Source organism: Cupressus sempervirens, chromosome 10 (assembly GCF_028749045.1).
Source record: "Cupressus sempervirens isolate cs-2001-9-10 chromosome 10, ASM2874904v1, whole genome shotgun sequence".
In the NCBI taxonomy this organism is placed as follows: domain Eukaryota; kingdom Viridiplantae; phylum Streptophyta; class Pinopsida; order Cupressales; family Cupressaceae; genus Cupressus; species Cupressus sempervirens.
The window spans coordinates 765,541,824-765,560,610 of record NC_143127.1 but is presented as its reverse complement, the minus strand read 5'-3'; the positions used below and the strand labels follow the sequence as shown (position 1 = coordinate 765,560,610).

Genomic DNA, 18,787 nt, shown 5'->3' with positions numbered 1-18,787 from the left:
TCTTCAATATTTGATAGTGTGCCATACTTTTTCTCTTTAACTATTCTTTCATCCTAGTGATGGATCATGTACTATGATCTAAAACATCAATGATGAAAAATATGACACAATAGAATCTAGAAGAAGAAATAACTAACATTATGAGCTATGGAAGTTACTTGGCTCTATAACATTGCTATAGAATATTTATCATTGTAAGATATAATTATTTTGAACTATATTGTTGTTTTTGTTTATTTATGATCTGTATTATAAACTTACAAGTCCTTGTAAAAAAATGTCTATTCTCATTGTTGTGATATTCTTAAGGATGCATCATGTATGGATGTCTACTTCTTCTAACAATTCATGGAAGTGATTCCTTCCTAAAATCCTTGTATTGGGTAACATTTTTATTGTTTATCTCTAATTTTCCTCTCATGTCTACTCCATTTAAATTTGTGTAGGGTTATTTTTCTATCTATCTTCTTCAAAATATAATGCTTAACTCCCTATCCATTTTTCTTTGATATATTTAAACTTTATTGCTTGTATTCCAAGATTTTTCACTCCCTATGTTTCTTATCCATACACGTAAGATACATAACAACTAGATATAGATCTAAATTGTTATGTATTCATTTAATAAGTATTTGACTTCTTCAATTTCATATACATTTAAGATTAAGGGCTCACACATAATCCAATTTCGATCCATGTCTCTATTTGACTATCTGTGGAGGTCTGAAGACAAGGTCTAGGAGATTGATACTCAATCACATTTATCAACTTCTTTGGACCTTATTTTGTATATTTGGTATATAAATCTTTATGTCATTTGATGTAATCTAAATTATATATGGATATTACTTAGTAATTTTTTTATTATCTTTCAATATATTTGTGTGTTTCTATTTGTCACTAATACATGGTTTTGTTTTATTGCTCAAATACAATGTGATTCCTTGTACAAATGACTATAACATATTCAGACATTAGTATATGTGCACTATTACGTGCAAGTCACATGTGTATCTACAACATTAATAAGTTTTGAGACCCCTTTCCTAGTTTGTACCATTCTCTATTTTGTTTATATCTTCAATTTTTAAAGTGCATTATTGTGTTCTTAGTACAAGACATTATTCCCCTAGCAGAACCATAGAACTTTTTATCACGAGAATTAATGCAATTTTAAACTAAACACGATACATATTTAGATGGGCAAAACACTATGTATATTTATTCATTATAAATTATATTATTGTGTTTCATTCAAATCTAAGGAAATAAGGAGATTGAAACAAAGAATAATCTATTTTAACAAATTCTATTTATATCTAAATCATTATCATACACATAAAGGCAAGTGTTTTTTTACATCTATTTTTTGTTGATTTTATCAAATTTTGCATGGTTAAGCATCTTGTACTTATGTTGAATGCTCACTTTTTATGTGTGTGTGTGTGTGTGTGCGCGTGTGTGCGTACACACATATACATATACATATGCATATCTATATGTATATGTATATTTATACGTGTATATATTATATATGTGTGTGTGCATGTATATGTATAGATATGTATATGTACATATACATATGTGTGTGTGTATGCATATACATGTATATGTATATATAATATATATACATGTATGTATGTATGTGTGTGTGTGTGCATATGTGTGTGTGTGTGTGTGTATGTATACATATATACATATACATATATATATATATATATATATATATATGTATGTATGTATGTATGTATACATATATATATATACACACACACACACACACATATACACACACATATATATACATACACACACACACACACACATATATGTATGTATGTATACATATATACATATACATGCATATATACATACACACACACACACATTATATATATATGTGTGTGTATATATATATGTGTATATATACATATATATATATATATGTATATGTGTCTATATATATATATATATGTGTGTGTGTGTGTGTGTATACATACACATATATATATATGTCTGTGTATATATATATGTATTTTTGCATGTATATGTATATATGTATACATACATACATATATATATGTGTGTATATATATATGTGTATATATATGTGTGTGTGTGTATATATATGTATGTATATGTGTATATATATATGTATATATATATATATATGTATATATATATGTATGTATGTATATATATGTATATGTGTATACATACATACATACATATATATATATATATATGTATACATATATATATATATGTATACATATATATATATATATATGTATACATATATATATATATGTATACATATATATATATATATGTATACATATATATATATATGTATACATATATATATAAAAGAAAAGAAAGGAAGTTTTATAGTCCACGACACTATGCCATAGTTTTTGGGTTTACATATGGTGACAGTGATATGGGACTACCTCGTACTTTTTTTCGAGAGGCGCTTGGCACTACAAACGAGGCATACATACCCTACCCCCCAGTGGGATTTGAACTTGTGACCTCTCTTTCAAGAGTACAAGTTCTCCACCACTAGGCCAACTCAGGCTGTATACATATGTGTGTGTGTGTGTGTGTGTGTGTGTGTGTGTGTGTGTGTACATACGCACACACATATGTGTGTGTATATGTGTATATGTATATAGATATACATATACATGCACATACATAGATATTTATACACATACATATATATTTATATGTATGTATGTATATGTGTATATTTATGTACATGTGTATATGTATGTCCATATACCAATATATCTATGTATATGTGTGTACAAAAACATACATACATGCATACACTTTAAGGGCATGACCTCCAATAATCATATTAGAATATATGAATTCAACAATAGATGACATGACGATATGGAAGAGATTTCTCATCCTTATTTATATGCTTAGCTATGTACAAAGAGATATGCCCCTTCAACCTGATTAAGATGGATTGGTGTATCAACTACTATTTATGTTAGGGTTAAGCATGCCACAAGTACTTATTATACTTAGGAATATATGATATTAGGATCATAAAGAATTTCACTTAAAATCATGCATACTCAAGTCACAATACCAGTGTGCACCAACTATTCCAATACCCTTAGTCTTTCTATCAACAAGATATAAAATTGTTTCTCTTTTACCTTTGCCTTATCCTTTTATATTGTTCAAGTATCAAAATAGTCATGATATTTGTATTTGTTGTTTGGTGTCCCCTAACATTTATCAAGATCATTAAAAAGATTAGCAACATCTCAACTAAGATGAAGATTCTAGCATAGAAAACTCCTATGATTTTCTTCAACACCATCACATCTTTCATTATATTAATAGATACAAGTAAACATTAATTACGAGGAATAAATTTTTGAAGGCACTATTTCAATCTCATGATAGAAGGTCATTTCTATAGAAAAGATTCATAATTCCATACGTACAAGATTGACCTTGTACAAATTTTTAAAATGAATTAGTTCATTTATTTATTTATTTTGTACTTCGAACACATTCAAAATTATAAAATTTTGAACTACAAAATCAAAATTATCAACCTTCCAAATCAACTAAATCTCTTCAATTTCCTTAAATTTTAAAATTATAAATTGATTATATACATTTAAATTAAATTATATTGTTATTCTTGTAATATTTGTATTAATTTTTTATTTTATTAGCTATTCTTTTATTAATAGCAACGTAAAAGCTTTAGCTCTTAATTTACTTCATCAAAGAAAATGAAACTGTCAAATCATAGTTCAAGCTTTCACCAAAAAGCCTTTTCATGTAAGGAACTATTCCATTATGAGAAATTAACGATGTAGTATCAGTTCTCCAACCTTAAAGTATCAAATCAGAAACGTGGGTTTGTCTCAAGACAGCATTTAATGGCAAACTGATGTCTATGCCAAAATCAGCGAGCAGTCACAAGTCAACAAAAATTATGAATAAAAGTTTTTCTTGATGCTGCATTCCTTTGTGGCCACTGCTGCCTTTTAAGGAAATAAAACGTTTTATACATGATGGTTAATACCGATGTAAAATGCATCCCAAACAATGATATTAACTCAAGTAGTTTATTCATTAACATCTGACTGAACTTTCTTAGACCAAGAACTCAAGATTTGATCAGTCAAATCAGTGTATATTAGAAAAGAAGCCTTCACCTAATGTCTGAAAGGAAAAGTCTACCTGATTGGTTCATAACCTGGCATGATATTTGTTTAACAGTCTTTTTATATAGGGTAAGAAGTTATTGGATTTAATTTTGATTGAAATATTATGATTACGTATGTTCCAAATTAATGTAGCATTCGAATAAGAGATCTTGGAGAACTTCCACTATTTCATCTTTGATAGCATTGCTTAATGCAGTGACTGTTCAGTGAACTTGTTACGGTTACTGAAAGGATTTTCTAGGTAGTACACATGAAAATTGTAATGCCCCGCCAAGGAATCCAAAGAATTTTCACTAAGTTTGCCAAACAATTTTTTTTTTTAAACATGAAAGTAAAACCATACACAACACTTGCGGAAGCAATAGTAACATCCAACTGAAAATAACATAACATAACAGATTACATTCTTTAAAGATCCCTTAACGTTGAATTACTTCTAATCTTAACTATCCATCTAACATCACATCCTTAACAATGAAATAACAATGATACATCTAATGTTCTTAAACAATATACAAGTGTACATTTTAGATTGTTCAATCATCCACTATACACGTTACAAGGTATGAGAAGTTTAAAAGAATAAACATCCATGTAAATAAAGTACATCATCATTCAATATTAATCCATGATGCAATTAAAGTAAATGAAACCATAAACCATACATGATACAATATCACAAAAGATATAAACATCCATCATGTAAGATAACCATATATCACAAACATAACTAACTAAGTGCACGGTTCCTCCCAACCGTAAATAGCATCATTAGACCATCATGGATCCTAGCCATCCCTCCGTGCGTAACATTCCAAAGCACCGAAGAGATCATCGGCTATAACATAGTAGGAATGTCACTCCTAAAACATCCTACTGACATGCAAAGTAAAGCATAAGATAACATCAACTAACATATGCAAATCATCAATGTAAGTAACATACCAGTAAATACATCCATCATAAGGTATATCATCTACCATAATGATCCAAGAACATAATGAAGATAAATACCATCCAAGAATGCTCCAGCCACGGTGTCTCGGACGGATCTCAAATGATAAGAGTGGAAAATACACTACCACCCGACCGTGTGGAACCTAAATGGTCCACTCCCACCGTGCTGAGGAGATAATCTCAAGTCCCAAACAGGATATCAAACCACAAAGCACAAATCTCTATAAGTCCAGGAATCCTAAAAGTATACTAACTCAAAGGTTCCAACACACACAAAATCGACATCTAATTCCCAGAGGCACACAATGACATGTAGGAAACCTACTCTGCAAGCAGGAAAGTGTCATCGCATTTATCTCGTACAAGTTACCTTGGCAGTTAGCTAAACTCCACGGGTCCATACAGATCTCATGCGGCCACTAGTATCCTCTCATACTGACGAGGCATACTATGGAATGCAAGGTCGCAACCATGCGTCTCACTACTCCCATCCTAGCCTGTACAAGCACTCAAGGCATGGGCAAGAACATCCAAAACAATTATCTTTCTAGGTTCATTTAATCCCCATTTAGTGTGTAAATGTTATCACTTATTAACCAAACTTACAATGAGTTACCCTGGCAGCCACTTAGGGCCCCGGCCCCCATTGCAAGCCACTTCTCGACACTACAAGAAGATTACCTACCCTAATGCTCATGGAATCATAAAATCACCACAGTCCTGTACAAGCGACTGTAAAGATAATCCAAAAGATAATCCATAAAAAGAATCATCAAATATCCACAATATAAGCATCAAATATCCATAATAAGAATCATCAAAATCTCCATGATAAAATCATCAAATATGCATAAAAGCATCAAATCTCCATGAGCAACATCCATAGAAAATCATGACCACAACAATTCTTTATTGGCAACTAAAGGCATCACTGATAATCATAAGTATCCATTGGTTCTCAATAACCAAAATATATCTCAAAATAATCACCATATCCATTGGTTCTTCAACAAGCAACCAATAATATCTCAAAATCATACTGATCGAAGACTCCAAAATGGTTGAGTCAAAACATGTCACAACATGACATCATCAAGAATAAATCCACATCATAGTCCCATCATGGTGACTAAAAAATAATTCGAGGATAACTGATCGATGACTCAAAAATGATTAGCTCAGGTATCTCATACACATACATCTCAGCTTCACACATGAAGACTGATGAACAATAACAATCAGTAAATACAAAAATTTCATAGAGCATACGATCACATTACCATGGTTGGGCTTATAAAGATCGAGACCAAATAAAATCAACATGCCAACACATCTCATAACCCTCGAGCCTCTGGTAACAACCTAGGACTGGTCAACACTAGTCAATCCAAAAACCCAAAACAAGAAGCATATAGAATACACGATGCAGACACATGTTTTGGTTTACTAATATCTTATGGTTGAATAATGTGTAGAGTTTCATTTTCCATTTCAAGTGTAGGGGTTTCAGTTTCCATTTTCAAGTATACTTCCAATGTCTAAGTTTCATCATTTGACCTACAAGTCAACCCATTTTCCCCGATAGCATTATCCTAAGAATAACTTAAGGATAAGCATTTATTCATTAAACTGATCATTATTGACCTTTAATTAAATTGTCCTTTATATTTAACCATGATCCATATTCTAATTGATTAACCTTCTTTTAAAGTTACTTCAACTCTTCACACAAATCAAGGATCATTAATCGTTAAATTATAAGAGAACCAAATTATCATTCTTTGAATAAGATATCTTAACTTAATTAGAACGATCAATTAAATCCATCAATTAACATAGGCACACCATCTATGATCTATTATCATTCTAATAATTCTTAATTAAGACTTAATTAAATAATATTAAAATTTAAGCCTTTAATTCAATCGTTATCATCATTGACAATCATATAATATCTAAAATCATAATTCAAGTCATAAGACTTATCAACCTCAATATAGATAATTTACAATCTCGTCAAAAGATTTATATTAATTAAATCTCCATTACATAACTTAAGTATTAAATCCAATTAACTCTAATTAATTGATTTAATTAATAATTGCATAACCATAGCAACGTTTCAATTAATATCAGTTGACTAATAACTAACTATAATTTTGTAATATTAAAAGTCACTACAATCCAATGCACAAATAGTCATTTTAATAGTTCAATAATAATAACTGGTTAATATTTAATAACAAGCTATATTGGGAATCTTATTAATAGATCACATTCATCGTTTCAAGTTAAATCTCTATCGCATATAATCATATTGTCAACTCAATGAACTTCAATTAATAAATAATCTCCATTAGATTATCTCTAATCAAATTTGTTGATAACCATTATTTGTTAATAGTTTGCAAGTCCTTACAAGCATTAGTAAATAATAAACTCATCAAACTATTATTAATTGATCTTAAAGAAACCTTACAAACTTCATTGGTTATTAACTTAATTCTTAGCACAATTAAGGTGCTCCATTAATCTATTTGGTAATACAAACGTATTAATAATTCAAACCGTTGCTATATTATAACAATGTTATAATATAACAATGACTCTTAACTAAATCTTAATCCAATATCATTTAAGTCTCTTACCTCAAGATCATCTTTATTAAACAACCAATATTATTGTAATATAAAATTACCATCTCCTAATTATTTTAATGTACATTAAATAATTAATACTAAAAGTCAACCATTAGACTCATTTAATAATTCAATATCTCTTTCTGTCAAATTATCATTAATTCGACATTTTATATACAACAGTTATCAACATAAACGTTTATAAGATATCAATACTAAAATCAATATATATATAATCACATTTTCAATATATCAACTACCTATATATATATATATATATATATATTATAATCACATTTTCAATATATCAACTACCTATATATAAATATACATATACATACATACATACATACATATATATATATATATATATATATATATATATATATATATATATATATATATATATATATATATATATATATATATATCACATAATATTCAATGCATAAAAATTATTAATATAAAATTGAATTATAAAATTCGATTCATAACTTAACCAAGTTAATACCCATCGCCGCAGTACTTAGTACTGTCTCTATGACCACTGTCACTGTTTGATATAGCTGCGTCATACCTCAACCCTGCGCATGAGCATGTTTAAGCAATCGTGCAATGCACGGCAGAGCCGTGGGGGTTGACCAAACGGTCCTGGCTTGTCATCTCAAATTCCTTGCGATTGCAGTTAAATAACCACCGTCGCAGTTAATGAATGGGGTGGGGAAAAGCACACCAAAAGCTTAAGCAATTTAATTGCTGCACAATCGTGCAAGCCGTGCGGCCCGTCGACCGATGGGGAAAAATACGTGGGGACCCCTAAAAAGGGTTGCAAATTTTTAATTTGTTTTTTTCTTTAATGTTTTTCGAAAACGTTTTTCCCATATCGCATTCTAAAATATACGATTTACAAATACAAATTTGTAAATAAAGTTTCTTATTTTGACTTAACACAAATATATATATATATACATATATGTATATATATACATACATGTATGTGTGTATATACATACATGTATGTGTGTATATACATACATGTATGTATATATATACATACATGTATATATACACACACACACACACACACACACACACACACACACACACACAATTTGCTATCAATTATTACTGCATTTAAAATATATACATATAATTATTTATATGCAGATTTATAAAGGGAAATATATACTCCGATTTAGAGGCTCTTCTAAACAAGAATTCTTCCCTTTTAAATAATTGTTTTCTAAACATATCCATTAATTCTTCCAATGGGTTTAACTATAAATTTGAAATCATCATTCTCAATTTAATTTTAATTCGAACCCAAACCCATTTAGATCTAATGTCTCTTTAATTGGATCTAGGGTTTTCTAATGTTTTCTTCTCATCCAAATAAAATATCTAATTACCAAATTTCAATTATAGATTCAGTCACAAGAGTAGTCAGACACATATAATAAACATGATGAAGACAGGAAGAGAAATGGTGCAAAGAGAATATGTGAATATCACGAGTGCAACTGGACACTGATGCTAATCTGCCATGCCTCAGAAGCCCATAGAAAATCCCTTCCCTCTCCATCATTCGCATTCCTTCCAAGATCCAAGCTAACCGAGGATTTCCCCAAGTGACTATAAATGCTAGAAGTAGCATATAAGCATATAGAAAATATATAAGTATGAAGAAGAATATGAGCTTGTAGCTTGTAGCTTCCGTTAAGCTTTCGTTTAAGCTTTCATTAAGCTTCTACTTCAGCTTCCATAAAGCTTCCATTTTTTGCTTGTCCAAACACACTAGGAGAGCCTCTATTTAAAGGCCTGTAAGATGCATCTAGAGTGTCTCTAGAAACAATTAGAAGATAAGCATGACAACCAAGCATGGGCCTTCTCCAACCTTCTAGATAAGTCTTAAGGTTGTAGACACCATGTGCTCAAATAAAAATGCTAACTCCTAAGTGTAGACAACTAATGCATCCTTAGAGTGCAAACTTCCATGTTGTCTACATGACAACTCCCGAGAATTTGCAAACTCCTATGTGAGCCAATACACATTAATTAAATATAATATTTAATTTACTCTTCCCAATTTAATTTATTTATTTATTAAATCTCATGCACTAACTTTAATATCTCCATTTTCAATTTTAATATTTTTATATTTTAATCACATGAGATTTAGAATCTTTTAATAATTTTAAAATATATTTTCCACTTTTAAATTTCAATTCCCAAAACTTAATTGCTAAAATATTTTTTAGCTTTAATAATAATATTATTTAGTCATTTATTTAAAAATGAACTCCAAATATATTATTATTAAAATAAATATTGTCACATTCCAAATTTTAAAGTTTAATTATTTTATCTTCAAATTTAATTATTTTATTTAATTAATTTCTCAATTAATTAAATAAAATAAATATTAAAATACCATATTAATTTTCCATTTAATTAAACCATTAATTAAATCTTTTAATTAGGCTTAATCAATAGAAAATAAATCAAAGACTCATAAGGATAAAATATGAAAATCCATCATAGCCAAAATACATACAAAATCAAACCAAGAGTTTAAATCACGAATTACGTTATCCAACGTATTCGGAGGGTACTCAACTCAGATACTTGTCCTAATTTTCCAATTAGAACAAATGGCTTAAAGGGTTGGGATTTGGACTTGAGAATTTATCTCCCCTCTCCTATCATTGAGATAATATGATTGGGTACGCTCATCCTGGCAATTCAGGGAAGTCGATACCCGGTACCTGCAACCTGCATAAAAATCATGCATGTACAAGCACAATATATACTAAACTAAATAAGCAATGGCAGGAAGTGGTGCATCGTGTAGATCCCGACTAGTAGGTGACTACGACTCCCTTCCTTAACCACATCAGACACGCCATACAAAAGCAAACACGCAAAGCAAACACACACACCATACACATGCAAGTATGGGGTAAGTATTCATAAGAAAACACATATGATAATAAATCATCTTACTAATCATCATTAATAACTGAAAGCAATGTAATAATCATCATCAATAATTGCGAACACTAAAAATAATCATCATACGTACATGAAATGTAGGGTTTAAGTAATCTCATCACATAATAAACTGAATCCATAGCAGAATATCTGATAAATCTCATAACAATGTTGCTAACCATCAACATAAAACTAGTCTTAAAAGAGTTCAGCAATGATAACAAAATGTGAACTAGGGGCAGGGACTACAAAAATAAAGTTGTATGGTGGAGTCTATATAAATCATGAAATGTATGACAATGAATATTGAGTTAGATTAACATGGTTGAATGTTGAAAAATGGTTAAAGTTTGGAACAAAAAATGGTTAAAGCTTGGATCAACGAATAGTGTGTACTTGAGTTTTTCAATCTATGTACTTGAGTTTTGATAAAGGATGTTTTATTGTGATTCATTATTCACTGAATGGGGGCTGAAGATAGTTGACATGAGACTATTCATTTGATTATTAATTAATTATTGCATGATACATTACAAAAATGTCACATACATGAAAAATGTCACATACATGAATATGTTTAAGTTCAAGAACTCTATCATGTAAGGTTCATAATGCACAACAATTGCTCAAGGTTTTGCAAATGGGGTGGCAAGTGGACTTGATTGTGTCAGAAATTCAATGGCTAAGAGTGTTGAGTAAGAGTTATATTGTGATTGGTGAACTCACAATAAATTCTTGTAGTACTTCACACTTTTGAGTGTCACTTGTATGTATGTAGTGCTAAGTGTATCACTCGTAGTCATGAAAAATAGGTTCTTGTGAATCAATAATCATGAAATGTGTGTTGATGAAAATTGACTCAAATAGTTGAATCCCTGAATACAATTGGCATTAAATAAACCACTTATGATGGTAAAAAGATAGATTATTTTGAATCATTACAAATGAGATATGAGTTGATTGAGATTGACTTGAAACTAAATAGTTGAAGGCTCGATAAATCACCAAGAACGTAAAAATGAACGAATTGGAGAACTATATATATATATATAGCTCCTTAGCCACAACAATTACTCAAAGTTTTTTGGAAACGAGGTAACAAGATAAGTGAAATTAATTGCAAACATAACGAATCCATGAGAACTAGAATAGAAATCTCCTCAAAACAACAGGTAACTATAAAAAATATTCTACAAGAACTTGCTCGAGAGGCTGATCTCTGTTTTGTCAGAAACCTAATATTTTGGCGTATGAGGAAGGTCCGAGTATTTCTACAAGTATGTCCTTATTTTGTTTTCATCTTTCAAAACTGAAAGCAATCCAATAATAAATTGCAACACTCGATTGCCACCTAAGAGTGAAAGATACCCTGCTTCATCGAATTTTACATCCACCATGTAACACAATTACAAATCGTGAAACCCACAAATACTCAAAACCTTCATTTGGGTTACTGGATCTTGCATGCGTTTATTTTTCACATATTCTTTCGTTGCTAGAATCTTACAATTGTGATGTACGCAAATCTTTGCAGTAATTACTGCTTAGGGATCAACTAGGCCTCTTCTTAATTACTTGTTTCAGGTCAAACACTATCAAGCATATGTACTGTCACTAATCTAATCTAAGATAGAGAGATAAGACTTCTCACAACTCCAGAATTGCTATACCCTTTGTCACTCTGCCAGAAAATGTCTATATATGTTTGAAACAATATAAATTATACCAGATCAAATTTCAAGAATCATGGTAAATATCTTCAGAATGAAAGCGGCAGAGCAAATGCTGCCGTACAAAACATCCATATTAGAACACTTAATTTCGAAGGGGTGCCGGTTTCAATTTCCGTTTGTGGATCTGAACAAATTATTCCATTATGATGCATCATACCAGATATAAGATTGTTTGAAAACATCAGGATTCTTATATAAAGCTGATTTGGTTGATCTGCACTAAGTAGTTCACAGTTTTATAGAAGTGAAATGAGTTTTATCAGACAGGGCAACTAGCAAAATTTGCCCAATATTCATATGATTCAAGTTCTTCATAAGAAATTCTGGATTCAATAGCTTGCCCTTAAGGTTTCTATTCATTTTAGGTACATTCTATTTGTTTATAAATTATCTGATAACTTCAATACACTGTCTACTGATTATCTGAAAACAACTTCAATGCACCTGTACTAATTATCTGATAACAACTTCAATGTGCCATGGTTATTACAGCTAATTTACACAGGTGTATTTAACAATAACCACCTCAAGGCAAGCCCACCACTGACCATTTTCTTCTCTTGGCCCAAAAAGCCTCCCTGCAAGACTAGATGATAAAAGATAAAGTCAATACCTGCAAAATTACTGACTTTGTGATGACTTTCCCAAGTATTCAAAGGTGTCGTTCCCCTTTTGATTTATCTTTAAACTATTATTGTTCTTTGTAACTCATTGACAAGAATTCTGTATGTTTCATAGATTAGGAATAACAGGGACCAAAAATACATTGTTTTCTGATAAGATTCACATTAAAATTCTAGTTTCATAAACAAACTGTAGTTTTATAAGAGAAGGCTACGCAGAAAACTAGTATGAGAAGCATATTCTCTAAAAAAGATAACAGCATTCATAATGACATGGAACAAAATCACCGGCCAGTTATAACAATCAATCCAATAAAAGTGAGAGGTGGTTAACTTTCTGTCATTGTTAACATCAGGCAAAACCTGTTAAATAAGCAGGTAGCAATTAGAAAACTATGAAGCAAAATCAGATAACAAAGAATGTCTACAAGCTTTATTAACTCCCTAGACTAAATTTTTGGAACTCTTAACAACATGTAGTCATCCCTACCAAACATATATCTCTGCCTTTCTTTTTGATAACACAAATACATCCAATGACAGATTTTGGTGTTCAAAAGTGATAAAGATCATTCCTTTCTTCAGATATGCTCTACTTGACATATATGCTTGATTCACATTTACAAAGTAAGCGTGGACCAAAATATATGCTATAATTGAAATGCAACATACTCTCATACTTTCATTTTCATGCATCCACAGTTACAAATGGATGCTAAAACCAGATCACAAACTACCGTTCAAGGATTAATACATCTAGAAACAGATCATGGGTATTGCTGCAGTGCTGTTCAAAAAATGATTGATTGTCTTATACTGTTCCTATCACTCATTTTCTCTGCTTATTTGACATGCTTCCAAATATTTTACCATTTCGATCCCAAACTTACAATGATTTTCACCCTTTGGTCCCATTTAATTCGCATTTGAGGAGTTCCTATAAGTTTGTTAACATTCTGAAAATACTATTTGACATTAGCACTTTCGCCAAAAGTTGAGGATAAAGCATACCAATTAGAGGAGAAAAAATCCTAACAAAGCATACCAATTAGAGGAGAAAAAATCCTAACACCTAAGAAATCATTTGACAAATTACATTTAAATTTTCAAATAAAAATACCAACAAATGTTTCAGAAAGATATATATTTAATTGATTTCAGAAAACAATGTTGAGGAAGAGTTATAAGTCGTTTCTTCAGCCAACTTCCTTCAAGTATAATGTATAGGTCATCCTTCATATGCTTCTGGCACTAATGATTCTTTGAGCTTCAAGAGTAGAAATAGATCAGAAGCATAAAAATAGAGAACAATAATCAGAGTCTCACTTGTTATAATGGCATACTTCTTCCAGATGCCTTATATCATTAACCTGACTGCAACGCAAGATAATTTCAACGCTCTAGGATAAATTGACAAATGAATAGTTTCTTGACAGAATGACCCAGGCCAGAACCATTTATATTATTCGTACTCCAACAATGAGCGAAATATATATAAACGTTACGCTTTCTTTCTGGAACTGCAACCACTAACTGTGAAAATAGAATCAAAATGCTCAACAGTTCTTTAACTCTCCCAGAGTCCTTCAAACAATCTAGACAGATATTTTTACAGCAAAGTCGTCAAAGCTGTTTAAATCTTCATATTTGCTGGCAACTTATCAAATGAGCCCATAGGTCTTCAGATGCTGTAGCAAATACATGCAAACTGTCTAAATTTTTGTGACAAATTTTAAGGGATCAAATATTTCAGTGAATGATGTAAATATTATAAAGATAATATTCCATTGTCTCACACATAAAGCCTATTTAATAACCCAGTCTACTATAAACCCAAAAGACAACTTGCAATTTCATTAATATCATAAACCATCCCACAACAATTGCTGTGCAGATCATTTGAAGCAAAGTGGATATGGCGAAACAGAATTGCAAAGGTAAAACTACCACACCAACATCCAACAATACATTTTCTGATATAATGTTCAGACAGCATATGACCATTCCAGATTGCATAGTAAAATCTAAAGAATCATTACAAAAGCCATGAGAGCACTTTTATGTAAGGACCAACAGATAATAAAAGTTTATGGTAGATTGGTATCATATATGATAAGACTTTTATACCAACTACCAACTATGCATTTCCATGAGCTTGATCAGACTCCTTACTATCACGCTAACTCACTAATCTAATTCAATCCTTAATCTTTGTCTCTTCCACCGAAATCTGACTTAGCCCACACATAATAGATGGATGTCATTTGAAGAAATTATAAATATCCATATAATTCTGGAAATCATTCTCTTGATCTCCAATATGCTCTTTAATGTAAAAATAATTGTAGGTCAGTTAGCCTGCAATCATAGCAACTTGATAAGAAATACCATACAAAGACATAGAATCTAGCTGGTTTTTATAATCATCTTGATTGCATAGGCAGTAGTTCAAGACCCTGTTCTGCACTTGATAACATGATATCAATTCTCAAGGAAGGTCTGCCATTTGCATGACACCAGGCATATTATTCCACTGGCAGGATCCAAGTCCCCAAGCTTGATTTGATGTACACGGTGCCGAGGTCAGCTGTTGAATATCGGCACAAAAATCATCATTGAACAATGTGGCGAGAGCATCACTCACTGTAGATTGTTCCTTTCCAGCCTCTGCATGGGAATCATACCAATCCGAGACAGGAGAAACATCTGGCTTTGCAAGATTCAATAGAGTAGAAAATTCATCGTCTCCACAGTTACCACTAGACATGAATTCAGTGGGTTCTTCAGTCTTTATGTTTGCCCCTGTCACATGAGCCAAAGAAAAGTGATTAACCTAAGAACAAGAAGATTTCCACAATCCATATGAAACTATCAAATTTTATGCTTCTGGATTTGCATCACACATTCAAATCCAGAAGCATAAAATTTAATGATTAACCTACTCAGATTTAGGGATGAAAATCACTCTCTTAACAAGCAATTGCAGGTCTCAATGGTTTCAGCAACAGAAACATGTAAACAAAAGACGCACACCCACAAAAGCATCTAAACCCTACTCATTTTCAAACATAGATATATCACAAAAGAAATGCTTACCAATCGCTGATTGAGTAGATGAAGACTCATCCCAGGGACCAGTGCTCAAAGGGGGTGTACTTTCACTAAAAACTGACGCCGCACAACCTCCCAAAGGAGTGATGGGATCACTATATTCACAACAATCTGCCTCAGACTTGCCTGCCACAACACAATTTGTTTGGTTACTGCTACAGGAGATTGGTGGCAATTGAGCATTTGTTTCTGAAGACTTCTTAACCCCACCGCCACCCATCGTACGAGGCAGCAATGCTTCTAACAGTCCATTGTTCTGAGGAGCAAAGCAATCCACATGGGTGGAAGGAGGAGGAGGAGAGAGTGTGAACGAGTTAATAGTACTACAGTTCACCATCTCAAGGGGCGTGCCTGTGGTATGTACAGACTCCGCAAATTGGCTTGAAGGGAGCTCCAACTTCACACCGGGTAAGGATGTAGAAGCAGAGAAATTGTCATTCAGAAGGGTGTGTCTTCCCGTCATCAAACCCCCAAAGGGCAATGGGCTATGACTGGGATTCTTATTGTTTGGATCAGGATCAAATGAAAAGTTGTGTGCCACAAACCCATCCAATCTACCGGGCTGACCATATGGCCGCCCTGTAGCTTTGAAGCATGGCTCCACAATGCTCTTGGTGCTATCATCCAGCTGGGCAAACGAGAACATACCACTTCCACCTCCTCCTATAGCTGAACCAAATGACATTAGGTTCTCAGCTTCTCTCAATCTCTTTGCCCGTTGGATTGGGTTCATCAAACTGTAGCTCTGTGATGATCCCATGGCTTGATTCAGTATAGAACTCATGGATGCCTCTGTCAATGAAGGAAACGAAGAGTACGCCAATGAATGTTGCCCGGGCTTGAGACTATCAAACGTGACATTTGGAATATCAAGCTTGGAGGAGCTGGAGAGAAACTCGTGATGATGATGGTGGTGACGATGGGATAAATCTCCGCCATTGACAGACTGCTGATTCTGTTGATTCTCATTAGATTGTTGCTGAAGGTGTAGATCCGGTGGGTATAGGGGTAACCCCTGTCTCTGCCTCCGCTTGATCCGGGTGTTCCAATAATTTTTAATCTCGTTATCGGTACGCCCAGGCAACTGAACCCAAAAATGAAATAAATAAATGGCCTAAATTAACATGGGGGTTTCAAGATGTTTGATTTTTTCGGTGTAGCATTCAATCTTGAATCAAAATTTGGAAAAAGCCAAAAATAAGAAATGGGTATTCTTCAATTAATCAAAGATTTCGATTCAAAACAGCAAAGTTAGACAAAAATCGAAGTACCTGAGCAGCCATGCGCGCCCATTTGTTGCCGAGCTTGGCATGAAGCTCAATTATGATCTGCTCCTCATCTGCAGTAAAAGCACCCTTCTTTAAATTAGGCCTGAGATGATTAGCCCACCGCAGCCTACAACTCTTCCCACAGCGAAACAACCCTGAATGCTTTTGCACTGCATTCCAATTCCCCTCTCCATGCTTTTTCACATATTCAACCAGTATTGCATCCTCTGCGGACGTCCATGGCCCCTTCTTCAGAGACCCGCCTCCAGAATCCCCTCCTTCCAATCCCTTCTGATCCTTCCCAGCACCACTCTCACTCGTCGTTGAACTCATTTTCCCTCTGGTTGCTGAATCACCATCACAGCCAAACATCACACAACACAACAAAAAGCAGCACTAACAATCACAAAACTATGTTCCTTGATCTATAGTTCACTACCTGTATGTCACATAGACAATGTGTATATACCCTCGCTAAGCCACGCCACACCACACCATCAAGTGGAGGGGCGATGGCGACAAGCTTTAAAAGACTCGAGAGAAAAGAAAGGAGAGACCCACATACAGGGATTATTGATTTCACCAAATGCGCCACAACCCAGTACGAATCTCGCCCACCCACATGCGAATTCCAAACCGGCTTCTTTCAATTCCACCCCTTCCCATCTCGACACGTTAAGCCTTTGTAATCATTCAAACCACACTAGCCCTACTCCAATAAAATTCCGTCACAATTGCCATGAATGAGACCATCTAACACACACTATGTGTATATCCATCCAACACACAATGTGTGTATATCATACATCCCTCATGAATATCCATCCATGCATCCATTGTCTACGCATCCATTGTCTGACAGATGTTGGGCATGCCTTTTCATCATCCAAGAATTAAATAATGTGAAAGATTCTCTCTTTTACTTTGCCTGTCAAAAGTGGGCTTAATCAGTGTGTACTTCGTGAGCATACCTCAGCTCGTACATTCCTCCTTTTGCCTAGTTTCGCCTCACTTTGAGCTCAAAGTACTCGCCTTTTAATCCATTCAGCCCCTCGCTTGGGGCTTTTCCCTTTTCCTGCTCATCATTGCGCCCGGTCTCTATCTTTCTTAGAGTCGTACTCGATTGGCATATATCCCCCACCATCAAATTCTATGATGGAATTTTCAACCCTAACATTAACAATGCTTTTATTACCGATTCCCTATTTTCCAATGGCTCAATATCCAATAAAATTAAAAAGTTTAGAAGTGTTC

The 18,787-nt window shown here is 32.8% G+C and overlaps 1 protein-coding gene across 3 annotated transcripts; it reads right to left on the bottom strand.

The window, feature by feature from the left end:
* Positions 1-14,982: 14,982 nt before the first annotated feature.
* Positions 14,983-18,215, bottom strand: LOC149536108 (transcription factor GAMYB-like). 3 transcript variants are annotated; one of them, XM_089804190.1, is made up of 4 exons: positions 18,099-18,215; positions 17,537-17,880; positions 16,251-17,349; positions 14,983-15,956 (listed from the first exon to the last, which is right to left on the bottom strand). In XM_089804190.1, the coding sequence occupies exons 2-4, from the start codon at positions 17,864-17,866 to the stop codon at positions 15,643-15,645; spliced, it is 1,743 nt and encodes a 580-aa protein (XP_089660316.1). In that variant the 5' UTR covers positions 17,867-17,880; positions 18,099-18,215; the 3' UTR covers positions 14,983-15,642. The 3 variants fall into 3 exon arrangements, with proteins under 3 accessions (XP_089660316.1, XP_089660317.1, XP_089660315.1); XM_089804191.1 differs by lacking the exon at positions 18,099-18,215 and adding an exon at positions 17,973-18,058; XM_089804189.1 differs by lacking the exon at positions 18,099-18,215 and having other exon boundaries at positions 17,537-18,076.
* Between the last annotated feature and the right edge of the window lie 572 nt (positions 18,216-18,787).